This window comes from Lonchura striata, chromosome 9 (genome assembly GCF_046129695.1).
Source record: "Lonchura striata isolate bLonStr1 chromosome 9, bLonStr1.mat, whole genome shotgun sequence".
Classification (NCBI taxonomy): Eukaryota; Metazoa; Chordata; class Aves; order Passeriformes; family Estrildidae; genus Lonchura; species Lonchura striata.
The window spans coordinates 8,809,992-8,835,936 of record NC_134611.1 but is presented as its reverse complement, the minus strand read 5'-3'; the positions used below and the strand labels follow the sequence as shown (position 1 = coordinate 8,835,936).

General features: G+C 50.0%; 2 protein-coding genes across 2 annotated transcripts; both read right to left on the bottom strand.

Annotated features, from left to right (window-relative positions):
- Positions 1-983: 983 nt before the first annotated feature.
- Positions 984-3,308, bottom strand: PARS2 (prolyl-tRNA synthetase 2, mitochondrial). The gene is made up of 2 exons (XM_021542946.3): positions 3,280-3,308; positions 984-2,499 (listed from the first exon to the last, which is right to left on the bottom strand). The coding sequence occupies exon 2, from the start codon at positions 2,479-2,481 to the stop codon at positions 1,069-1,071; it is 1,413 nt and encodes a 470-aa protein (XP_021398621.2). The 5' UTR covers positions 2,482-2,499; positions 3,280-3,308; the 3' UTR covers positions 984-1,068.
- Positions 3,309-8,931: 5,623 nt separating this feature from the next.
- Positions 8,932-18,391, bottom strand: DHCR24 (24-dehydrocholesterol reductase). Its single transcript, XM_021542065.2, has 9 exons — positions 18,061-18,391; positions 16,797-16,952; positions 16,250-16,355; positions 15,875-15,993; positions 15,517-15,780; positions 14,682-14,825; positions 13,566-13,763; positions 12,643-12,821; positions 8,932-11,136 (listed from the first exon to the last, which is right to left on the bottom strand). Exons 1-9 carry the CDS (start codon positions 18,316-18,318, stop codon positions 10,983-10,985), a joined length of 1,578 nt encoding a protein of 525 aa, XP_021397740.1. The 5' UTR covers positions 18,319-18,391; the 3' UTR covers positions 8,932-10,982.
- Between the last annotated feature and the right edge of the window lie 7,554 nt (positions 18,392-25,945).

Genomic DNA, 25,945 nt, shown 5'->3' with positions numbered 1-25,945 from the left:
CCGGCATCCCACCGGTATTGGCACCGGCATCCACCCAGTCCCAACATCCACCCCGGCATCCCACCGGTACCGGCACCGGCATCTGCCCAGTCCTGACATCCACCCTGACATCCCACTGGCACCGGCATCTGCTCAGTCCCGACATCCACCCCGGCATCCCACTGGCACCAGCACCCCACCCTCTGCCGCCTCAATCCCGGCCCCGGCATCCCACCGGCATCCGCATCCCACCGGCACCCTCATCAGCCCCCACCCCCCGCCCCAGCAGGGATATTAGGAAAAAAGTTCTTTCTCAGAAGGGTTGTCAGGCATTGGAACAGCCTGCTCAGGGAAGTGATGGAGTCACCATCCCTGGAGAGATTTAACGGGCACCTGGGGACACGGGTTACAGGTGGCCTTGGCAGCTCAGGTTAATGGCTGGACTCAATGATTTTAAAGGCCTTTTCCAACCTAACGATTCTGTGATTTTATTACAGTGTAGCTCATGATTTCTAGATCCCAGACCGAGGAGCTGCGGCACAGGGTGAGGTGACCCCTCCATGCAGCTCCCTGTCCCGTCTGTGCTGCTGGGATGGCACCAAGCAGCTCCTCACAGGAGCCCTGGGCCTGCCATGGCAAGCTTCCACCTTCATGGGACGTGGGTGTTCCTGAAGGAAAATGCAAACACAGGGAAGTCACCTTTCTTTGTCTCTCTTAGAATCCTTTGAGGCAGTGAGGGGAGCCCTCCTGTCGCCCTGGGCAGTTTTGCTGTTCCGTGACAGAGACCTTGGCCAGTCCATCCCTGCCAGGCAGTGAGGGGTTGGCCCTGCCAGTGCTCCCACAGCCACACGAGGCTACAAGTGCTGGAAAAAGCAACTTCCAGGCAGCTGTACCCAGAGGGAGGAATGTCCCCAACCATGTGGGGGAATGTAGGCTGATTCCAGCTCAACCTCAGCACCTGGCACACCTGCAGGATGCTGCAAATGGCTCTGATGTGAGCTGGATTTGCCTCTGCTCACCCAGAGCCATCGCCAGGGCTGCCCAGATGAACTCACTGCAGCAGAGATGATGGATTCAGAGAGGAGGCACTTAAGGGACTTGCACTTTACTCAGCAGCTCTATGACGCCTTCTTTGGTGAGGAACAAAACCTCGCTGGCATTCTGATTCCAAACCTCAAAGACCGGGGGGTCCTCGCAGACCCTCTTCCCAGCCACCACCACGTAGGGATAGCCCAGCCTTTTGGCATCCTTCAGCCTCTTGCCGATGGTCAGCTGGCTCCGGTCGTCCAGCACCGAGTCGGCAGCGAGCTGGGGCAGCGCTTCGGCCAGCTCATCGTACACCCGCTCCAGCAGCGCCGCTCCCTCCTCCTCCTCCTTGCTGCCCCTCTTGGGGGGGATGAAGCAGAGCTGGTAGGGCGCGATGAGGCTGGGCCAGCGGATGCTGTCCTCGGTGGAGAGCACCTCGATGGAGGCCGCCAGGATGCGAGTGACGCCCAGGCCGTAGCAGCCCATTTCTGCCAGCTGGGGTTTGTTCTCGGCGGAGGAGAAGACGGCGTTGGCGACGGAGGAGTACTTGGTGCCCAGGTAAAACGTGTGCCCCACCTCGATGCCTTTGGTCTCGGTGAGTTTCTCCCCGCACGTGGGGCACGAGGTTTGCTCCCCGTTTAGCGTCTCCACGTTGGCTGCGAAATGCCCCTGAGGGCACAGCAGCAGCCTGTCCTCGCCGATGTCTGCCGGCAGCTGGAACTCGTGGGACGTGCTGCCACCGATGCTGCCCGTGGCCGCCTGCACCTTGACGAAGGGCAGGCCCAGGCGGGTGAAGAGGCTGCAGTAGGCAGCACACACCTGCTCGTAGGTGCGCCGAGCCGCCTCCTCGGAGCTGTCGAAGGTGTACATGTCCTTCATGTAGAACTCCCGGCTGCGCAGCAAGCCGAAGCGGGGCTTGGGCTCGTCCCGGAACTTCCTGGTGACCTGGTAGAGGCGCAGCGGGAGCTGCTTGTAGGACAGGCCGGTCTGCGAGGCCACCAGCGCCGTCACCACCTCCTCGTGCGTGGGGCCCAGGCAGTAGTCGTGGTCGTGCCGATCCACCAGCCGGAAGAGCTCCGGCCCCATCTGGTCCCAGCGGCCGCTGGCGCGCCACAGCTCCGCCGAGCACAGGCTGGGCAGGTTCAGCTTCTGCCCACCCACGGCCTGCATCTCCTCGTCCATCACCTGGATCAGCTTCTCCATGGCGCGGACGGCGGGCGGCAGGTAGCAGTAGCAGCCGGGGCTGGTGGGATGGATGAGCCCCGCCTGCAGCATCAGCCGCTGGCTGCGGCAGGTGGGCTCCCCGGGCCGGCCCTCGGAGCCCACCTGGCTGCCCACGGGCAGGGCCAGCGGCTGGAAGAGCTGCGAGAGCCGCAGGCGCCTGGCCCTGCCCGGGGCGCCGCCGTGCCGGGCCCTGATCCCGCACTGCCGAGCGCCCAGCGCCGGGAGACGGCAGCTCCTCAGCAAGGCCTCCATGGCGGGCACGGAGAGGGGCTGCGGAGAGAGAGGGGACAGAGCGGGGGTCAGCGCTGACACAGCGCAGGGACTGCGCCACCCTGACACGCACACGGGTGTCAGAGCTCACACGGACCCACACGCACCGGGTGTGCACATACAGGTACCCCGTCACACGGGAATGCTGCACGGGCACACCCAGGTGTGCACATACAGGTACCCCATCACACGGGAATGCTGCACGGGCACACCCGGGTGTTCACATACAGGTACCCGGACACGGGAATGATGCACGGGCACACCCAGGTGTGCACATACAGGTACCCCATCACACGGGAATGCTGCACGGGCACACCCGGTGTGCACATACAGGTACCCCATCACACGGGAATGCTGCACGGGCACACCCGGTGTGCACATACAGGTACCCCGTCACACGGGAATGCTGCACGGGCACACCCGGTGTGCACATACAGGTATCCCGTCACACGGGAATGCTGCACGGGCACACGCGGTGTGCACATACAGGTACCCCATCACACGGGAATGCTGCACGGCGTTCACACAGCCCTGCGCGCTTCCCGGGACACCCCGGTACCCGCACACGGACACGCACGAACGCGGCACGGGCAGAGCGGCACACAAGCGGGATGATGCTGCCCACGCGGGAACACCTTCCGGGATGTGCAGGTACGGGCATGGATACGCGGGGATGCCACGGGGGAACACCTGAGCGCACACTCACGCCTGAGCGCACACTCACACCGGAGCGCACACACACACGTGCACGCGCACACGCACACCCGCGCGCGCACTTACGGCCGCGGGGGCGCGCGCCCGGCCCCGCCGGCGCGGCCAATGGGGAGCCCCTCCCTGTCACGCGGGCGGACCCACGCGGCAGAGGGGCGGCGCGCGCCGCTCTCGCTGGTTCCGCCGGGCGCGGCGGGCGCCCCCTGCCGGGCGGGAGGACCGTGCGCAGCGCCCGGGGCGGCGGGCGGCGGCGGGACGGGAACAGCGATCCCACGGGGACAGCGATCCCACGGGGACAGGGCAGGACAGGGACAGCGATCCCACGGGAACAGCGATCCCACGGGGACAGCGCAGGACAGGGACAGCGATCCCACGGGGACAGCGATCACACGGGAACAGCGATCCCACGGGGACAGGGCAGGGACAGCGATCACACGGGGACAGCGATCCCAGCAATGGCACCCCCACGGTTTGGGCATCCCTTCCTAACTGGGACGCCTTTCCAAGGCTTGGAAAACCCAGAAGCTCCTGGTTCTTGGGAGAGGCTGCTGCTGTGGAGCTTGCTGCCGTCCCACCGGCTCAGAGGGACAGTGACCACTTGTACATCCTGGCCTTGGAAGAACTGATGTTCTTCACCTCAAAGAGCACTTTGGCAGCTCCATCCTCCCCCCGGTCATGGCTTTGCACAGCTGGGTCGTGTCCAGAGCGTGGTTATGGCACACAGCCCTCAGCTCCGCAGGCACCGCCTGGGAACTCCTCGTCTTTCTGAACCCCCTGCTCTGTCCATGCCTTGGTGCTTCTCCAGCCTCACCTGCCCAAAGCGGCGTCTGCAGGAGGCACCACAAGGTCTCGGTGGAGCCACACTGCCCCAGGGCAATGACCTGCTCGAAGCACTCGATGCCAAATGTTTTCTGTTTGTCCCTGAGGAGCTGCAGTTTGGGAATGGCATCATCCAGGTCAAACTCCGCCGCTTGGCCCAGGAGTTCTGTCCACCAGGAACAGTTCTTGCACAGATTTCACCCTCGTGTAACAGTGAAAAATAGTAAAAAGAGCCAAGACAGGAAAAAAAGGGTCCTTGAAAGTAATGAGTCCATCTGCTTCCCCTTCCAGGCTCAGTCTTGGGGCAGCATGTACTGAGTGTTCAGGGACAGAAGCACTTGGAGGGTACCTGAAGGAAGGCTGAGAGATCAAAAGCCACCTTCTTAGCTCATTCCAGCTCTCTCCAACCCAGTCTGGCAGACACACATCGCCTGACACCCAGTGACCACCTCCACACTGCACTTTCCAGCCTCCTCCCTCAGCTCAGAGGGAGTTCAGCATCTCCGGAGCACACACTAAAGCACTCCACTGGAGGAGGAGACAGCACTTCAAAGAAGAGTTAAATAATCCTCTTTAAATAGAGGGAAAGAAGAAGAAACCCTTATTTTAAAAATGGGATTTGAAGAAATCTTCACAATTCTTTTATAATGTAATGTGCACTCCTGTTTACAGAGGACTGGATATGGGCAAAAGCAAGGAATTAAGGAGCACATGTGATGCTCTGGGCTATCTAGAAACATTAAAGTCATTAAACAGTTGAGCCAGTTCTGCCAGGTGACTCAACCACCTGTGTGCCCAGAGGCACCTGTGGGAGTCCCTCAGCAGCTCCCAGACCAGCCTTACCTGGTTTTGTCAGGCAATCTGTGCTTGTCACCACAATTAGACAGGCACTGTAAACGCTGTGGCTGTCTCTGAGGCTGGAGATTGGGATGGATCCCTGTGGGAAGGGAATTTGCTCACACCTTGGACAGCCAGGTGCTGCTGTGTGTCCCTGGGGACCTCCACAGCCACCCTACAAAGCCTTTTGTCCATCTCCTCCTACTTGCCCAGGAACTGTGAGGTTTTCACCAGGCAGTTCAGGACAGAGGGTTGTCTCCATTTCTATTGTTGGAGCCAGAGAAGTGAAACACATTTCCGTCAGTGACTTATTACCTGCTGTGCTGATCAAAGGGACAAAACCATCTTGGATTGATTCTCTGGGGCAGTGTTTTAACCAGGAGGGTTTAAGGCTACACAGGAGATGTGGTCTGTGGGGAAAGCTGATCTGTTATTAAATCAGCAGACAGGACCGAATGCAGGGCTCAGCTCAGGGGTTATGTGCCTGAAAGCCTGTCTGGGCTCCTTATTTTTTCCAGCTGTGCTGGGGGAACCTAATAAAGGTACTGCTGCCCCTGCAGCCTTTCACCAAACTGCTCCCCTGCTGCTTTGCTGGGGCTGATTTATGGCACTGGGGCCAAAAGAGTGGCCTGAGAGGGGCATGCCCTGCACAGGAGGGGCTCAGCTCCTGTCTGGGGCCTCTCTCTTTGCCCCGAGGGATTTCCGGGAGGAAAAATGCTGAGGATGGGGAAAGATAAATGAAAGACCAAGCAGGCAATAGCAGCTGTCTTGAATCAGTGCCTGGTGCAGCACCAAAGAGATCAAGGGGTCAGTGTGGGAGTAACCACTGAGCTGGTGGAAAATGGTTCTTCCCTTTCCAGCAGCATCCCCAGGTAGCACCAGGATAGGGCTAGGGAAAAGAAGTCAGGGCAGGGGAGAGGCCAAGTCATTCAGTGGTCAAACCTCTCTCCATCCTGCAGAGGATTTGCAGTTTGGGCTTGGGGTGGGCACAGAGTGGTGGCACATCCCATCCACCTGTGGACAGCTTGTAGGGCCTGTGACCCCAGGGTGCTGGCCCACAGCCTTGGCTCACTGATTTGATCCCCTCCACTGATATTACTGTAACTGCTGGACAACGTTTTTATGCCCACTGGAGTAGCGATTCCAGGTCCTGCCTTTGATTTGCCCCTTGGGGAGTAGCTGGGAAATATAAAATTACTGCACACCCCCTGTGCCCTGGCAGCTACCCAAGGTGCAGTGTTCCCTCTGGGGTAACCCTGGGGTGCTTCCAGACAGCTCCTCTTGAGCAGACAACACTTTGTTTTTTTCCCTGCTGCTTTCCAGCCCTGCCTGCACAGGGGAGGGGACATTCCCGGGGGCATGGAGATGCTGGGTGCCACGGTGATGGTTGCCATGGCAAGGGCTGCCACCATCCCTGTGGTCCCTGGGGACCAGAGCTGTCAGCAGGTGGCTGCAGGCAGTCCTGGAGACATGGGCAGCTAGGTGAGAGCTGCACGTGTGGAGGCAGCTGGACTTACTCTTCTCACCTCCCAGGCTGCCTGTGCTCCTTGCACAGGGGCTGTTTGCACAGGATGGTCCAGCACACGCAGCTCAAGCTGGGAGCAGCCTGGGGTGGAAGCACGGGATGTGCTGAGCACCCAGCAGGGAGAACACGCTGCCCACAGGCAGGTGAGCCTGGCAGGAGCTCAGCAGTGCCCACATTACCTCTGCCTGCATCCTCAGGCCTTTGCCCTTTTCAAGGGATGCTTGGACAACCCTTCCCATTAGTTTTGCTCTGTTTCACCTGCAAGCAAGCGGAGACACTTCATGGATGAGGGCAGCTGGGTCCTTTTAGGTGCCAGGAGCTCCTTGTATCCTCCAAAAAGTCATTCTCTGCTGCTTAAAAGCCAGTTTTTCCTCTAGCAGCATCAGCAGCACATTGCAGAGCCAGTGCAGGTAGGAGCCCTTCCCCCAGTACCCATTCCTGGAGCTGTATTCATCTTGGCAGCTTCCCCATGGAGAACCAGAACAAAGCCTAAAGGGCTCAAAGCAGACAGGGAAAGCTTTTGTCTGAAACAGTCCACCTTGGCTAGGGATGATCAGCAGGAATCCACATGGCTTCTCTCCTTTATCCAGCTGAGTGAGGAACAGGCAGCTTGAAAGAGGTCAAGACATCTTCATAATTGGTGGGGAACTTTCAGATTACACTTGAGTGGGGAGGTTGTGACACTGCTGCCCTTCACTGCAGCTGGCAGGAGGGGACTGGTGAGAGAGCTCAAGCCTGCAGGGATAATCAACTCTTTATGGCCTGCTGTGACCAGAGCTGCTCCTGGAGGAGTGGTGGGGCTCACTGGGTGCTGTGTCCTCCTCCCTCCCCTGCAGCGTGGGCTCCCTTTGGTTAAGATGTGCCACTGTGGTTGTATCACTTGCTGAGGTGAGTGGCTCTGCTGCTGGCACAACCAGCCTGCTCCTCAGAGGGTTCCTCAAACTGGGGGAACCTCAGGAGCAGCCAGGAGCCTGCAATTCACAGGGCAGTGGCTGATGGGAGCTGGGGAGGCCCAGGAGCAAAGGACAAGAGAGACAAAGTGTTGGAATTGTACCATGCCTTCCCTGGGATAGATAGGGACCACAGAAAGCATGACAGAGGGGATATCCTGTCCTCCCTTTGCCTGGCTGAACATGGAGACCTAAAGGAGGGGGGCAATGACACTGCAATTGAGCAGAAATTAACTGTTTTCAGGTGGGACTTTAGAGAAATTACATACCTAAGAGGATGCCAGACCCCGCACATCCTCCCAAGGAAGGTGTGATGGCACACACAGCTCACTCAGGGTTAAACACATCCTTTCAAACTCTGCTGCTACTTAGAGGAATTGCACATACCTGTTCTGGGTGGTGTTACCACACCTGAGTAGCCCTAGGTCCACCACAACTCCACAGAGAAGTGGGTCTAAAAAAGAGCTCCCATAGCAAAGACAAGCAGGGAATGAAAACCTGGAGGCACTGCAGAAAGTAAGATGAGCAGAAAATCTCAGCAGCAACAAAAGCTGGCCATAAAAAGGTACTGGGAGCACGTTGGTTCTCCTAGAATTAAGTTTATCAGGTCTTGTACAAGTGTTTAGACCAGACAGGATTAATTAAATCTAGGTGTAATTACATGTTAGTTGTGGCTGATTAAGTATACTAATTAATCTGCAATTATCATTTGGTGGGGGAAGATAATGGGACACAGGTAAAACTGCAGCAATTTAAGGAAATCCTGGCTATTGTTCCAGAGGAGGAGGGCTCTGAAGGGAAATGCCTGAGCAGTGATGTGGGTGAGGGAGGGTACAGAAATGCAGCTGGGGCAACAAAGGAGGGTTGTGAAATGCAGCCTAAGCCAAGGCCAGCGTGGAAGGGCTTTGGCACCTGAACTGCTGCTTCAGCAGGACTGGGGCACTTGGCAGTCTGGCTTCTCCCTGGGAAAAGAGCAGCGCACACCCTGGGAGAAGGTGTACCAGCTGTGAGCAGGGAGGGGCAGAACACCTCCTACTGAGCCCACAGAGCTGCACGAAGACATTTATCTAGGAGACAGGTGGGTGTGAAACTCCTCAGGCTGAAGAGTGCACCGAGTCTTCCCTCTCATTTTTGGCTGCTCTTTCAAGGCAGGGATTAGATTTATTAGCATGAAATGAGAAGAATGAAGTAACTACCCACTGTCAATGGGTAGCACCTAAATGCAAAACGGGAGTTTGTCCTCCTTGAAGAAAATGTCACAGGGAAAGAAGGAAGTGGTGTGTGTAAAAAATCGGGATAATTGGCACCATGAAGCTGTGTGGAGCTAGTGGGGCATGAGTGAAGGGCTAAAGGCTCAGCTATGAGATGTTTCTTTTATTGCAGGTGTGTCTGGGGAAAAGATAAGTGAAGGTTCACAGGCTTCAAAGACATTCCTGCAGACATCACCTCTCACCACCTCCCTCACAATGCCTTGGGTCTCTTACCCAGACTTTTCTCAGTCATCACTGGCCATGTGGAATGACACAAGAAGCACAAGAAAATGATAAACAGCTGTTGAAAAGCAAGCAAGCACTCATTAAAAGCCACTCCTTGGAACAGTACGCCGGCCAGAGCTTTATTTTCAACAGCCCATACAACCAAAAACCAAGAGCGACAGCAATGATGTGTGTGCATGTGTGTGACTGATACAATGCAGTACCCAATCACAGCATATAAAGCTTGCCAATAAATTAAGGAGTGAAAAAAACAAACACAGTGCATACCTAAAGATCATCAGTACATAAGTGAAACACAGCCTAAGTAGAAGTATTTGCATATCCTCTAGCTGTTTTAACATTGCCCTTTCAAAGCTAACCAAACCATTCTTGCTCTGTGCAGACTATACTAGCACTGGGCTAATCGTGGCTTCACCCCAGGGATAATTCCCTCGTGGGGGCAGGAAGGCAGGTCACACCCTGAGAATCAACACTTGCCTTCCTGTGTACCCCTGGTGCAGCCAGGAGGCGTGGCAGGCCCTCCTGGATCACTGACACAGCTCCAGGGCTCGGGCAGCACTGAGGACACTCTGCACTGGCTGTGTCTCCCCATGGATTGCTGCCTCTGTGCAGGATTTGAAGGGGTACCTTATTTGCACACAGTGTGCATCACTGAGTTACAGCCCAAGTTTATTCCTGCTACTGCTTTATCATTGGTTTCATCTGGACCTTGAACATCCATCTATCAATAAATAAAATCATTGGTTTAGCATGCATAATAAAATTACACCTCCTACTGGTAACTGTTTGAGAAGTTCTCCATGTTACCCCCTACACAAGCCTCAAGAAAATTACTTTCTTTTCCATCAGACTCAGTAAGTTTCAAGTAACAATTTTCAGTACTGCTTGGACAATTCACAGGCTTGGTTTGGAACCCCGATTCCAGCTATAGGGTCAAAACATCTCCACACTTCTACACTCAAGTGTATCAAGTCCACGACTGTGCCATTTTCACCTGTGAGCAGCAGAAGAGGGAACTAACAGTACTTGCTATTATTTCCTCTCTAGGTGACTGAAACAGTCCTTTTACAAAGCCTATCAACCTAACCCAGCTAAAATGAAAAGCAAAAATGTCACTCAAGTCAGAACCAAAGCCTGTATCAAGATTCACATCAACAGTTCTTATCCACAGCCACTTGCTCTAACAAACCTCAGATGAATGCAGCCTTGACTTCCTTCTCCCATATAGGCCAGGACAGAACAATCTGAGATGAGCCATATCTTCCTCCAACTGAGTACTTATAAGGCACTAAAATTAAGCCACAACCAAATAACCCCAAAAAACAAACCCAAAATAAACCCAAACAAACTGACCCACAAAGAAAGTAAAATTTGGCTATATGAAATAGCAGCAATTTTTTTTCAGTGGTCTACAAAGCCAGAACATTGATACTTTGGGGCAAAAAAACCAATGCACTGTTGGCCAACTACAAAACACCTAAAAACCTACATCCATTCGCACTTCATAATCAAAATCAGTACAAATCTGATAGGCACAAGTAAAAAGCATCTTCTTCACACCTCAGTGCTCAGTTTTCCAGCAGAAGCCATGCCTGGGGAGCTCAGCTGCCCTGCAGGACAACGTGAGCAGCCCAGCACCACCATCACACAGCTGGAGGAGGATGGAGTGTGGATGAGCCACTGCAGAGCTGCTCCAGGACACTGACTGGAGGCAAATGTTTTTAAAAACATGATTAATTAGACAATGTGTTCAGCTTTGGCACCTATTTCTGAGCCCTCCTTCCTGTTTTCAGAAGTCATGTTAAATAAAGCTGTGCTACACGGCTGGTGTAACTCCAGTGTCTTCATCCATTCCTGTTATTTTTTTCTGCTTGGAAATAGGTGAACTCACCTATGTCACTACATTAGATACAAAGGCTAGCACTTCAGATTTCTTAAAAACAATCACTCTGAGTTTGGAAAATTGGTTTTAAAACATACAAAGAAATACTAAACATAAATGTGTAAAGCAGGAATTCATACCTTTAAACATCAATAAGAATGAGCTTATTTGGAGAGCAATAAAGCTTTTTTTCTTTAAAGGACATACTGACTAGCTATAGGTAAATTCCTCTTTCCCTGATTGCTTGGTGAGCTCAGCCAAGCTCAGTGCCTTGCAGCTTTGCAGATTTTGTCATACACTTCTGGAAAGGCATCCTTGCAATTCATCTCCTCCCTCAGCTTGTGGTACAACGAGCCATCAAACATATCCCAGAACTCCTCACGGGTCATGTAACAATCTGCATACAGCATCTGGAAACTGGAGAGAAGGGAAAAAGAAGAGATTCAGTGCAAGCTATGAATAGCAAATACTTAAAACTATCAACAGTGCTTTTTAAAAACAAGCAAATACATAGCTCACACGGATTATGCTGGGACATTCAGCCAATTATGTTTTGTGGATTTCCTATTTTTTTCTGTCTATTTTCTTAGGATCCATGTAGGTCCAGTCACAGAATCTCATATTTGCCTGCATTACAATATCCATTCAAGACAGCTGTAACAATATATGCTCTTTCATTTCTCTGGACATTAATAATAGAACTAGGAAGGCAAAATGAGACCAGGCCAAGAAGATAAATTCATAGGGTAAACAAAGCATGGTGTAACAAAGGTCCATTTACAAATTAATCCTCCTTCAGCTGTGGACTCTTCCTCACTTCCACAGTGTGCTCTCTAAGCTGCAGCTAACACTAGAGTACAGCAGCAAAATACAACCTAACATAGAAGCTCTATTGTTTTGTCTGATTATGAAACTGGAAGATTAAGCATTTATCCATTGCTCATTTCCCAGTGACAGATAGAAAACAGACCAAACTTTGTCAGTAAGGAGCTTTAAATTAAAATCTTAATTTCATGTTAATGAAAAAAAAAATGCTTAAAATTAACTTTGGGTTGCTTTGTTCTCTGGCAAATCACTTCTTGCAGCTCAAAGTCATTTGCAGTCCCCAAATCATCTCGAAGCAGCCTTGCCATTATTGCTCAGCCACATGGGACATGATCACTGTTAGACTGAGAAGTAGGTCAAAATAGAAATGGGATAAATTAGACTGATGGTGTAAAAATACCATGTAGTTGCTTTTTGTTCCTGAGAAACCAGCCTGTGGCTGCTCCTCCACTGACACCGCTCCAGCAAATTAGGCTGGCTCGAGTCCGTGACAGATGGTGGGCACATGCCTCACGCCCACTGTGGTCCTGTGTAATCAGAGCCCAGGCAGGGAAAAGGAAGCTCTGGAGCACAAGTTTTGAGGGAGGAAAGAATGCCACCAGCACACAGGGACTGACTGCAGGGACAGCCAAGGCTGGCCCCCTGGGCAAGGACATCCTGCTGCAAGGACGGGGCAGAGCCGCTCCACGATGCTGCAAGGACTACAGGAAGAACAGTCCCAAGGGCAGCCAGGGAAGCTCTCCAAACTTTGGATTCCAAGGATCACCACTCAGGAACCCCAAAAGATGCATTTTATAGCAGCAGACTCTACTCCCAGTGTAGCCTGGAGGTAAAAGGTAACCTGATGTCACCCAGCTCCCAGCTACACTGCAAGAACTTCAGCTAGTGTGTCCTTTTGTTGGTAGGCTTTGCAATCAAATAATAAAGTGAAATCATATTTAATACTCACCAAAATTAGAAATTTAAATTGGTTTTAAATTATTGTGGTTGTTAATGCAATATTAAATACTAAAGTTCTGTAGGATAAATAACTGTGATTAAACCACATGGGTGTGAATTATATGAGATTATCACTATTCTGAGGAGTGGGGTCCTTACCCGTGCACACTTCTTACAAACTTTTCCATTTGCCTCATTGAGGCCCTGGCTTCAAATTGTTTGCTTTTGGGCTCTCCATAAGCTCCTATATCCACGTAGAGTTCAGTTTCATTTCCTTTGGGATGGACCATACCAGGATTGTTGGGCAATATGAAAGGACATAACCAAATAGGGTACACCTGCAGGGCAGGAAAACACTTCATCACTTATTTTTTAACACAATCATCCTTTAAGCTCTTTCATAAATGCAGCAAAATAAAGAGTCAAGAGAATTTCTGCCAATCTTGGACTGAAACTTTTGCTTTCGGCTCTTCCTCCTCAGCTGTCCTGGTGTTGTTTTTAGCTGCACTTTCTAATGGCCATAACACAAATAGATTGAAAATGTCCTCCTAGAATTACATCTCCTCCCTTTAAACATTTGAAATTAACAGGGAAAAAGGCCCCAAAAACACCCACAAATAAACCACCCCTGATCTCGAAGCAACAACTAAATAAATATTCTAAGCAAAATGAGAAGGAAGCGTTTTCTTTTCCAGGTCAGTTCAAAACTGAAATGATCAAAATTGAAATTCTACACTAACTAAAATAAATTCAGAAATAAAAGCAAGAAAGGGAAATGAAGCTCCACAGTTGGTCTTTGGTGAGACCACCAATCATTTTAGATGAAGTTCAAATTTTAGTAAGTGATAAAATCTTTTAGAAGTGTCAGCTTCTACCAAAGCTCCAATCTTTTATTTAATGCTTCCCTTTTTCAGAAATCTGTGTTTATTTCTGCTGCAGCCTTGCACCATGGACTCACAAAGCACAACACTCCCCAGGACACAATAATGACCTTTTTCACAAGCAGGGTATTATGTCTTAACATCAACGGTCACAATCCTTATCACAAACAACCCAAGGTTTGTTGGGAGATGAGTTCTTACATTCAGGTCAACGTGGAATGTCTGGATTGATTTTTCAAGGCTCTTTATTGGCACCAGCATGTCCTGCACAACGTGGTGCTGCTCGTACAGCTTCCGGATGGCTTCCCCTTGGGTGAGCTTCAACAGAGAGATTTTTGGGGGGACCATCCAGCCAAACAGGTAACGGAACACGGGGTTATTGCCAAAAGGAATGATATCCTTCAAAGAGGAAAGGAAAAGAGTTTTGCTCAAGAATGTGCAAGTAGACCAAAAGAACACTTCATAGCCCTCAGGGCAATATTAAGCCAGATTTTCAATTAATTTAATTGGTGATACTTTGCTGAAGTACTAAAACACAAATTAGCAAACTAGAGTGGCCTGGACTGCACTTGGCTACAGAGCCTTACCCCAAGCCTCCTCTGGGTACCACTGATTTTCAGCTGTATGAATCACAACATAGCCCCAAATAATTTCAGAAAATAAAGTTCAGAGAGCATCAGGTTATATCATCTTGCAACATCCAAGGGAGGAGTGCACAAGGAATAACTTTACAGAAGTTTTGCAAGAATAACCAAATTTCTCAATAGCATTTTAAAGCTGTACCATTTTAATTACCACCCACACAGCCAATTGCTGTTTTTACCTTCTGCAGGAGCTGAAAGGATCTGGCACCTCACTCCAGAGATTGAAAATGTAGTAACAGGAATATTTCAGAATGTCTAATCAAGTTTTGTGTAAGTACACACAACAATAAACACATTTATGTAATCACCTGACTACATAATTAATTTAGGTGGGGCAGTTTTTCAGCCAGAATTTCACATTCATGTTTTTTCCATTATCTGAATTTGGAAATCCCTCAGTAGGTACAAAAAATTAATGCTGAAACACATACTTAAAGGTCTAAATTCAGAAAAGCACTAAACCAAAAATTAGGAGCTTCTGATACAACACCTTATATGCCAAGAAGTGTCTTTGGATTTGCTGCACCCAAATACAGGACTTGTAAATTTGCCATAAACTTTGCCATTTTTTTCTGCCATTAAAGACAGAAGTTTCTGCCAAGGGGAAGATGATACACTGTGAAATGGCAGAGTACCTTCCTGCAGATACATCTGAATTTTGGAACTGTCTTACTTGGAGCTCCCAGAAGATACTGCGAGTATGTCTGTGGTAATAATGTCGGGCAGGAATGTATTCCACTCCAGTCCTGTCAGCTTTCAAATACGTCTCCACATGCTTAAAGAACCATGGCTTGTAGTAGTTGCCAATTCTGTTTATCTACAAGAAAACATGAATTCATTAGGCAAGTTACACCTTGCTAGACAACAGAGTATGTCCCCAAATTCCTTTTCTGGGGGAATCTGTGTTATACCCTCTGGGTAAGACTGCCACAAGACATCTAGGGAGCCTTCACTCCATTTGCAAGGCTCCTTCTTAGCTTTCTTGCCATTAAGGTTTAAGTAAGGCCTGCCACTGACAAGCTATTTAAGAACCCACAAATGTGACAGAACTCAATTCCTAAAATGCCAGTCTCTAAACCCACCATTAATCCAAAACCTCACATGGCAGAGGGAAACATCCAGGTGGAGGGTTGCATGAACACTTAGCATGACTTTACTGTGCATGCCCCTAATGTGTTTTTATTAATACTAACAGAATTAAAAACTTGCTGGGAAGAGAGTTACTCTGAATAACTGCTGTTCAAAGCAGCATTGTTCAGTCCAGCAGAAAAGATCATTGTTCTGAGGAGGTGGAAGAGAATGAAGTCAGTGGGTCATCTCTCACCAATAAAAGAGACTTAGAGAACAGATTCTGTCATAGTAGGAATTAAAATATTCTAATGGACTGATCCAAATTTTAATCCTATGTTAAGAGATTGTTCCAATTCTATAATGGTTTTATTCTAGTACAGCTTCAGTTAGACTTTGGGAGTATTTTTTTTTATTGTGAATAACTTCCCTTTAGTTACCTTGCTTTGCTCAGCTTCATCAGTCAAGACTCCTGTCATGATGACTGCTTCATCCAAGGAATACATAAGTCCTTCCACAAAACTATTCTCCTTTTTCTTAGACTCTTCAGTGAACTTCTCACAAATCTTCTGCAGTCCTCTTACTGGCTTGTAATGTATTTTGACATATTTCTTGGCAGGAATCATTTTTATTTCTGCTGCAACCAGGAAACCCAGAGTACCACAAGACCAAGGCACTGCATAAAATAGGTCTGAGTTTTCAGTCTGCAAAAAGTATGTATGTCATACTAAATCATATATCCACACCAATAACTGTCAATGACATAGTAAATGATAGCAAAGTAACATTTTGTCTTACTGGTGTACATCTCACAAGGCTTCCATCAGCAAGAACAAGTTCATAGGCCACACAGATGTGCTGAAAAAGTCCATAGATATGGGATGAAGACTCAATGCCAGTTCCCATGATCAGGCCACCTTATCAAGAGAACACACAACAAATCAAATGAAACACACTCCAAATGTGGGTGATTTGTGAGAGCAAACCTCCACTTTATAAGCTCTTTTACAACTATTACAAAAAAAGAGTGCTTATAACATAAATACTTCAAAGAACATAAGGCTCAAAAAAGTATTTCTATAATCTTTAAAACAATGCAGTGTTTTACTGCATTAAAAACCCTAATGAAAGTGCAGCAAAATCAGTGAAACTCCTCTCATCAGCCATCCTTACCTACTGTGAGATCATCAAGCTCTGGTACCACAGGAATAGTCCAGCCCATGGGATTCAGGTATGCAGTCAGCTGGCCCATGGTCACCAAAGGCTCCACACGAACAACCTAAAAAGCAAAAAAAACCCCAACAAACCCACCCGCAAATTCTCAATAAACACAAAAGTTCAGCATTAATGATGACAAAACATGGCTAACCGGATAAACTTCCATCTGTTATCAGAACTCAGAGACTCACTTTCCCAAGAGAACTACTAAAAATAGTGGGAACTGTTTAGTGATTCCTCCTCTGCCTCAACATCTTGTTGCTCAGTGCCCAAACCCATAAATCAATCTGGTCTTTTAGACTTCAGCACATAAAAGCCAAGCAATTCCATATGCTGGGTTTTTTCAGCTAGAACGATCCAAGCCCACACTGCAAACCCTTGAAATGTGATAGGTCTGCTCCAAAATTTTGCTCTTTGTGGAATCTGATCCCTTCAGCTCTGAGTATTATGAAGAAAACCATAAAATCCATTCTAGTGAATGCTTTGTGGTGAGATTTGTTACCTGTCTTTCAGGGTCTACTTCCAGAACATCCATTAAATTGATCATGATGTTCTTGTGAGTCTTCTTGTACTTCCCAACACGGAGTGACACTGTCAGCCAGCCAGGCCGGCCCGTGCACATGTACCTCTTGCTGCCTTCCTCCTTCCATTCCCGGACCTGCAAGAGCCAACAACTGTCAGCCAATTTCCATGCTCTGGAAGCCTCTTTGCAGACCTCTGAACTTCTAAATAAAGTATGACCAGTATAGTTATGAAGAGGATATATTTCTAATATCAGGGTTTTTTTCTAATATCAGCTCTAGGGTTTTCTTTTTCAGGAAGGATTCAGGAAGATAACAAGACACTAACAGAGTTTTAAAAAATCTCTTCTAAGGGAGGTATTGTTGCTGTTATAATCTTAGTTCTAATCCAAAACACACTAAAAGTGGCCTGAGCCTCTGAATGACCAGGCAAAGAGAGAAAACCTGGTCTAGTGGAAGCAATCTTGAGCAACCTGATCTAATGGAAGATGCTCCTGCCCATGGCAGGGTGGGATTGGAATGAGATGATTTTTAAGGCCCTTTCCAACCCAAAGCCTCCTAGGATTCTACAAAAAGTTGGGAAGGAAAATGTGCAAGCCATACATATGAGCCACGAATTCTGCCAAGCCACAGTGGTTAACACCCAGAGAACAAACAACTGCATTTTCTTCGAAGCTGCGTTGCTGCTACAGCTGGTAAAAATCAACAATCCCAACCCCTCCGAGAATAACGCCATGCACATGACTATCCATCTGTATCTGCGATGTGAGAGACAAGGCAGGAAACAGCAGCGGATGTGACAGAATTACCACAGAAACACCAGAGAGCACAGAACCACTACAGACATCTGCATTTCTGGGCGGAGGAAAACTTTAATCTGCCCGTGAAGCAGCGCCTGGAAGTGGCGGTGCCGAGCAGCAGGATGTGAGCGGAATCCCAACACGCTTCGGATTCAGACTGATGTTTCCACGCTGCACACACGCGTGTCCCCGAGCCTGGCTCACAGCACATCCCTGAGGACACCGCCGCGCCAGCGGCCGCAGGAGGGAGTTCCACAGGAGTTCCAGCGGGACAAGAACCCTGAGGGCGGCCGGCGTTTCTTCCCTCGCTTTTCCCCGCTCCGGCTGGACTTTGCCCCGGGTGCGGAATGGCGGGGCGGGGTGGGGAGGATGACAGAGAGCGGGACAAGGACACGCTGTCCCCTCGCAAAGCCGCGGTCCCCCCCGGGCTGCCGCCAAGCCTCACCTGCTCCTGGATGTGCCGGACGCGCTGGGCGTGCTGCCGCGGGGCGCTGTGAAAGCGCCAGACGGCCCATGCGCGCAGATGGTAGTAGATGTCGAAGAGGATGGAGAGCGGCATGAGGAAGAAGCAGACGAAGACCCAGCGGTGGTTCACCAGCACGGCCTCCAGCCCGCGGTGCCGCACCCAGAGCAGCAGGAGCAGCAGCCCCGCGCCCACCGACCACAGCGCCGACATGACGCCCACCGCCCGCTCGCGCTCCATCACCGCCGCGCTCCCTTATGGGACCCCGCCATGCCGCGCCCGCCGCTCGCGCGCTCGCCGCCAGGGCCACGCCCCCCCACCCCCATTGGCCGAGGCGTGAGGAGAGGGGAGGGCGACGGCCAATCGGAGAGCTCCGCGGAGATCGGACCAGGCGCTGAGGACGCCGATTGGCTGCGCGCGGCCGGCCCCGCGCTCCCCCTCACCGCCGCGGCCACCGGGGCCCCCCCAGCGGCGGGGGTGTCACCGCCTGGGGACTGAGGGGACTGAGGGAGACTGGGGGGACTTGGGGGACTTGGGGACTGAGGGGGACTGGGGAGACTCGGGGGACTCGGGGACTGAGGGGACTGGGGGGCACTGAGGGGACAGAGGGGGACTGAGGGGACTGGGGGGAACTGAGGGGACAGAGGGGACTGGGGGCACTGAGGGGACTGAGGGGACTCGGGGACTGAGGGGACAGAGGGGACTGAGGGACACTGAGGGGACTGAGGGGCACTGAGGGGACTGGGGGGCACTGAGGGGACAGAGGGGGACTGGGGGGCTCTGAGGGGACTGGGGGCACTGAGGGGATTGGGGGGGGACAGAGGGGGACAGAAGGGACTGAGGGGTCTGGGGGTACTGAGGGGCACTGAGGGGCACTGAGGGGACTAAGGAGACTTAGGGGACTGAGTGGGACAGGGGGACTGAGGGGCACTGAGGGGGACTGAGGGGCACTGAGGGGACTGGGGGGCACTGAGGGGACTGGGGGGGACTCAGGGGGACTGGGACAGGCACAGAGCCCCGGGCAGGGCTGAGAATGGGGACTGGACAGGGTCAAACCCCAGGCAGGGCTGTGACTGGTCCTGAGATCAGGGCTGAATGGGATGCAGGGTGGAGGACAAGGGCTGAGGCAGAGGGGATCCCTCAGTCAGGGCTGGGGACAGGCCCTTGGTGGTGCTGTGATGCCCGGTGTCCCCTGAGCAAGGGATGCATCCTGGTGCCTTTGGGTTGGGGTCTGGAGCAAAACACCTCCGCATCTCTCACCTGTGCATCCCTCACTTGTGCACCTCTCTGGAGGTGTAGGCACCACAGGACCCGGCGGTGCAGTTGTCTCCAAAGTGCCATGCAGCTCCATTTCTAGAATAAAGAAGGGGGCACCTCCCTCCAAAACATGGCTTGCTCTCTAAAACCCTGGCAGAAAACTTCTGTCCGTTATGGACCCATGTGACAGAAGATAAATAAAGTCTGTGAGAAAGAAGAAGCTTTGTTTTTTGAGGTTAAAATCCCTCAAGGGATGTGCTGCTTGAGAGGACAGTGACAGAGGTCCAATGACAGCCCCAGGAGGTCCTGGCACAGCCAGTGCTGTCAGGGACCCTGGAATGGCAGAGACTTTGCCATGGCACCGCTGGCTCAGAGAGGAACATGGAATCAAGGTGTTCCATGTGGACACAGCTGTGGTGTGACACGAGTTCCAGCAGGAGAAATGCTGACCTTGTGCTTTTAGATGATTGATAGCTGGGAGATGGAAACTTCAGACAGGGAGGGATGGAGTTTCAGAGCTCAGCTGTGGCCTGCCAGCCACACCTTTCAGCCCTCTTCAGACACGTGGAAGGCTTTGTTTTGAAGCCCACTTCAGGATTTCATGGAATCATTCACTGAATGGTTTGGGTTGGAAGTACCTCAAAGATCACCTAGTCCCAGCCCTTCAGCCACGGGCAGAGCCACCTTCCATTAGAACAGTTTGCTCAAGTCCCCATGCAACCTGGCCAGGAACAATTCCAGGAATGAAAATTTTAGCACACTGCTTTTTTGGGTTTTGTCCCACTGTTTTTATTGAAGGGCTAGACTGTAAAGACCCATATTTGGAAAGGGTCTCCTAATTTCCAGACTAAATTTATTTATAGCCAAATTATATTTGTTGCATTTGTGCCTCATCTGCTCACTAGCTCTTACATCTGAGCTGATTGATGTTATCTGCTTTTATTTATCAGTTCATCTGCTGACAGAAATTATTCATGCAAAAGAAGGTTCCTATGTTCTAAGAGAGGTTATTTTAACCTCTCTGAAGGACCTAAATAATTATTCCTGCCCTGAATGTGATCAAGCACTAGGCTTATTGAATAAAAGCATCATTTATTCACAAGGGGATATTTATGCCTTCAGCGTAAATACTATTTTGAAACAGTTTTTATGAAGAACAATTACAAGTGTTTATAATGTTTTTCATGTTTTGCTCTTGTTTTTGTAAGGCCCTGGGCAACAGGAAGGTGGTAGGTGACCTCAAAGATCTTGATGTGAAACTCCTTTAAAGCAGAGGAGTGAACCACGTTCAGATTATGGTCAAATTGCTCATGCAGGCACTGATGCCAGGCATAGAAAACACAGGAATGAGAAGGGGACGAGGGAAGGGGAGATAGATATTAGAAACGCTGCTGGTTTTCAATTTTTTTAACTTATTTAGGCAAAACATCATCCAATGATCTATGTAGGCTTAGGAAGACATCATCTGCAAATCTGGCTGGAAGAGCTAAGGTTCTCTTGGTAGCTTGGTGAGATGAAAATCCTTGATTTCTTCAATTAAATTAACATTTTAACTGTGTTTAAGCTGTTAGTGCTTCTTTAAAAAGCAGTCCTTTTCCCTTCTTCTCCTCCCTGCCTCCCTCTCCTGCCATCCCATCCGCCCACTCATGCTGTTCTGGGCATGCTGTGCAGTTACAAGTGCTTCTGCTGTCACTCAGTAAAACAGGTTGGAGAACTGATCTGACTGAAGAATTAAACATTTTCTTTTCAAATCAGTTTTTTTTTTCTGCCTGGATCAGCTCCCTGGTGGAGCTCACCCCATGCACGCTTGTGCTGGGAGCAGAGCTGGGGCCTGGCATTGACCTGGCAGAGCTCCCCATGCTGTAGGGGACAGCTCATCCCAGACTGCCCTGCCAGCCCTGCACAGGACTCTGTTCCTTACCCAGCAGGGCTTGGTGGTAACCATGCAAAGGCTTTTGGATAAAAGATGCAGCTGAACAGGGAGAAGGGACACTGAGTCATGGATTCATAGAATTGTTTAGGCTGGAAAAGCCCTTTAAGATCATCAAGACCAGCTGTGTCCCCCAGCAATGCCAAGGCCACCACCCCAAGTGCCCCATCCACACAGCTTTTAAACCCCTCTAGGGATGATAATTCCACCACTGCCATGTGCAACCTGTTCCAGTGTTTGATAACCCTTTATGTGAAGAAATTGTTCCTGATGAACAGTCCAAAGCTCCCTGGCACAACTCGAGGCTGTTTCCTCTTGTCCTGTCCCTTGTTCCCTGGGAGAAGACCCTGACCCCCACCTGGCTCCAATCTCATTTCAGGGAGTTTGTAGAGACTGAGATGGTCCCCTCTGAGCCTCCTTGTCTCCAGGCTGAGCCCCACCACTCCCTCAACCTCAGACTTGTGCACCAGCCCTTTTCCCACTCTGCTGCCCTTCTCTGAACACACCTCAGCCCCTCAATGTCTTTCTTGTCATGAGAGGCCCCAAAACGCACACAGGATTCCAGGTGTGGCTTCATCAGCACCAAGCACAGGGGGACAATCTCTGTCCTGATCCTGCTGGCCACACTGCATGGTCATAACATACAGAGCATTTGAGCTGCACACAAAAGTAGGCTGAAGGCTTTTCTTCTTTCCATTAGAAAAATATCAAGAGGCCTTCAGTGGCACCAAAGGAAGACATTGAAAAGCATTAAAAAAGCCCATTTTTTCCTTGCAAACTCTCACAGCCCTGGCACTGACTGCCCCAGAGCCACTGCTGAGCTGTACTGGGATGTTGAAAGGACAGGCATTTAATAGGAATAGTTATGAAAACTTATAAAGAATTTTGGAAAGACTGCTTAAATCAATAAACAAACCAGCCGATGGTTACTTGGGGTTAGGAGTCAGCTGCCTTCGGTTTTCCTGCACGTTGGTTTGGTGCAAAGCTTGTTTGAAACGGGAGCGTTTCTGAGGGTTGGAGGGAGGTGGTGCTCAAACTGCTTGTGAGAAGCTCCCTCTGCTGAGAAATCCAAAGTATGTTCAGTCATCCTGAAGGAAAAGCCTGTAGGGGAGCGTGGTGTCCCCGTGTTTACCTGATAGTGCTCAATTGACCAGTTTCCAGATGGGTTTTTGTTGAAAGATATTTATCAATGGGATTTCTATTGCCCAGGACCTGTTTCTCAGGTTTCACAAATGTTTCATGTGAGGGAGTAGAGACATGTGGTGGCTTGAAGAGGAGGAGGGCAGAGGGTACAGCAGCTGTAGCTGCGGTGGCCCTTGGGAAATCAGTCAGAAAGGGAAAATGAATTTTTAGTTACTTTAGAAACTCCCAGATAGCTCTCAGGGGAAGTGGAACACCAACTGAAGGCTTAGGCAAGGTTAGATTGGTAAGACTATTTTAGGTGTAGGTGGACATAGTGTGGAAGGACTTCTTTAACATCCCTGGTGGGGAAAGCTCTCCATGTGGATTGGTCCACCCTGCCCAGCACACTGAGTCCTTGGGGTGACTTTGCTCTTCTTCCTTGCCTTCCTCTGTCCTCTCAAGGCTGCAGCCACCCTGTTCACACTGGAAAGGGCTTCACCAAGAGAAGGAGTAACCGGTGCTGCAGGAATCAAGGATACCTGGGCTGTATCCCATGTGCTCTGACACCAATAATGTCACAAGGCCTCACTCCTCTGATGGAGAGCTACTGTAGGTGGCTGGTGGGATCCATCACCACCTTGGGCGGAAAGAGATGCAGGGTGTGTAGTGAAATTGGGAATACTGACGATGGCAGAGCGTGTCTTGTCCTTCAGTGGCTGTGCTCTGCATCAGGAGGAAAGGTCAGCTGCTGGTCAGCACGTTCACAGAGCCACCAAAAAACCCCCAGTGCTGCAGAATGTACTAGAGCTTTCGTGTATTCTCTGTGATGTGCATTAAATCCAGCTTTACAATTGCCTCTGAAGGGATACCCTGTCTGGGATTTATAAAAAGAATCACTTGTCAAAACAGAGAGCCAGCCTGGGAAAGGAATTCAGCCCTCCCTTCACTGTCACTGTCACCAGGGTAGTGACAATGCTCTGTGGTGGAAATGAAATGGCTGTGGCATGGCAGTGGGTGTGGAGAGGTGGTTACTGAAGAACTTGGGGTTCCAGCACTCAAACTACAGGCTGAGGGAGGTCACACTCCTCTGGGTGAGCAGCGGGGACAGTGAGCTCATGGCAACCATCAGTTGGCTTTACAGCCATGAGAGTGAGGAGGAGAAGTGGGTGAAGAAGGTGTGATGCTCCCCTGTCTCCTTCTGTCGGTGAGATCCTGGGGACACCAACTGTGCTGGGCATCAGAAATGAGCTGCAGTCACTGAAAGGCAATACATGCATTATTCCAGACTCATGGCAACATGGACACAAGTGCCAGTGGCTTCCAGGATGCTCAGGGTGAACTCTGCCACAAAGGCACTCCCCACAGCTGGTGGGGAGCAACTGCAGGGTACTCTCTCCCCCCACTTGCCCCTGGAATCTTCTTGCTTGGAGTGGTAAATGCTGTGGGAACATGCAGGAATCATTTGGTGATGGTGAAGGCTTGCCAATGTCACCAGAGGAAAGCACTACAAGTTGTTTTTCTGTACAGGCCAAATTTTTCTCCCATTTTCAGCTCCCAGAAAACCTGCCTGTGTGTTTAGCCTCCCAGTACTAGATGTAGTTGCAGGCCCTTTTACTCCAAATAAAGCTAAGGCTTGCACTGCCTTGGCTGTGGCCATTCTCTCTGTCTGGTGCTGTCACTCTATCACCTGTCTGCTTTCATTTATTTCAACATTTTAAACATTTCATGGGCCCACTCCCATATAATGTAAACTGATAAAACTCCAGGCCATGCTCCAAAAACATCATTGCAACTGTAGGATCTCTCCCTTTGGGTTTACTTACTGATGCCAAAGAAAAATAGGAAAGCTGTGAGGAAAGCGAAAAAAAAAGGAAAAGGATGGCTGGAAAAAAAGTGTTTAAGATGTTGGTTATGTAAGAGCTGTATAGCTGTTAAAGTTACCTTGCATATTCTTTTAATAAATGAAGAAATTGCAGCCAGATAGTTTAATAATTAAGGGTGACAAAAATATACCATTGTTCCAATAATAAGGAACTGTATTGGTCTTACTGAAGATAAATGGAGGCGTATTTAATGTGGTTCAGTGCTATGCTGATAGACTACAAATGTCCTTTTTTTTTTTTTTCACTAGAAAACTCAGTATGAAATCAGGTCGAAAGCTGATTGCCAGTATTTGTTCCCTCCATGTTGCTCAGCTCCTTTCAACAGCAGATGTGCCTTGGAAGCGACTCCCACGTGTATGGAAGTGAGCAGAAGGAAGCTGGAGGCTTTGAGAAGAGGTTCCTGCCCCTTTCTGTGGAGAAGAACAAGATGTGCTCCCATGTGTGGATCATCTCATGGAGATACAGAACGATTTTCAGGCTGAGGATTGGAGGAACTGACTGGTCCTCAGCTCTGCAAATCAGTGGCTGGAAGAGGTGTCTGCACCAAAGGTGATGAGGATGTGATTGCTCAGTTTCCTTTAACACAGGAAATTTCTGTAGAATCCAGCTTGGCAGACTTGGTTGCAGCCATACCTAGTAAAATGAGTCAGCAATTTCAGTACCTTCTAACACAACCAAACCACAATTTTTTTTGTACTTCCAGTAAGCATCAAAATATGATTGCTGCAGCACCCTGTCCATAGGGAAGAGTGGTCTTTTAATACCCACTCACAAAAACCCTGTGACTCACAAATAAATCTGAGAATGGGTAAATGCACTGATCCTGCCCCCAGCTCATGGTAAACTCCAGGTGCACTTCCAAGCCCCTCATGTGCTGAGCTGCAGACTCAGCTACTTTCTGTCTCCTCCTGCCCTCTCCATCCTTGGCAAGGCCCATTTTCTTTTTAACAGATTGCTTAAGGAAAACATTGAGAAATCAGCCAACAATAAACCACTGTCATCCCAGAGCAGCTAATTACCATTATCTATGGTATCAGCCCAGAGTCTGTAATAAGCTCTGAACTTTTATTGCACTGAGATGTCTGCTTAAATCCAGGCTAATGAAAGTTATAGGGCTGGGATGGATTTCCCTCATGCTGGAACTGGCAGAGGGAATCAGGACAGGAGAGTTTCATCCCTGTGTGAAACAATCAAGAGCTGATACTTCTCTGGCACAGGAGAATTGCCAGGGGAGGAAAACTGCACCTTTTCAAATAAGATGGGTAGACAAAGAAAAGGACAGGATACATTTTGGGGAGACAGATTAACTCTCTGTATCCTGGGTGGCTTCCCAGGGAGGTTGAGCAGGGAAGCCTGTGTTCTCCATGTGGGATGGCAGGTCTCTGTCTCAGGGATGCTGCTCATGGGTGCTTTCTGTGAGGTCCTGTCGCAGCCTGAGGTGCTGATCTAAGTCAGCTGCATATGGTAGATGGAGACCTCTCTTTTCAGTCTGAAGGTAACTAACTTAGGCAATGTCTTCCAGCAGTTTCTTCCCATGCATCTTTGCAAATGCCTGTTACTCACATTCACATCCCCCACTTTCTTCCAAGTCAGTACTGAATCAGTTTTTCTCTTACAGACTGAGGGAGCAACCTGCTCATAAACCTCCATAGGAGAAATCTCCTGCTGGTGCTGC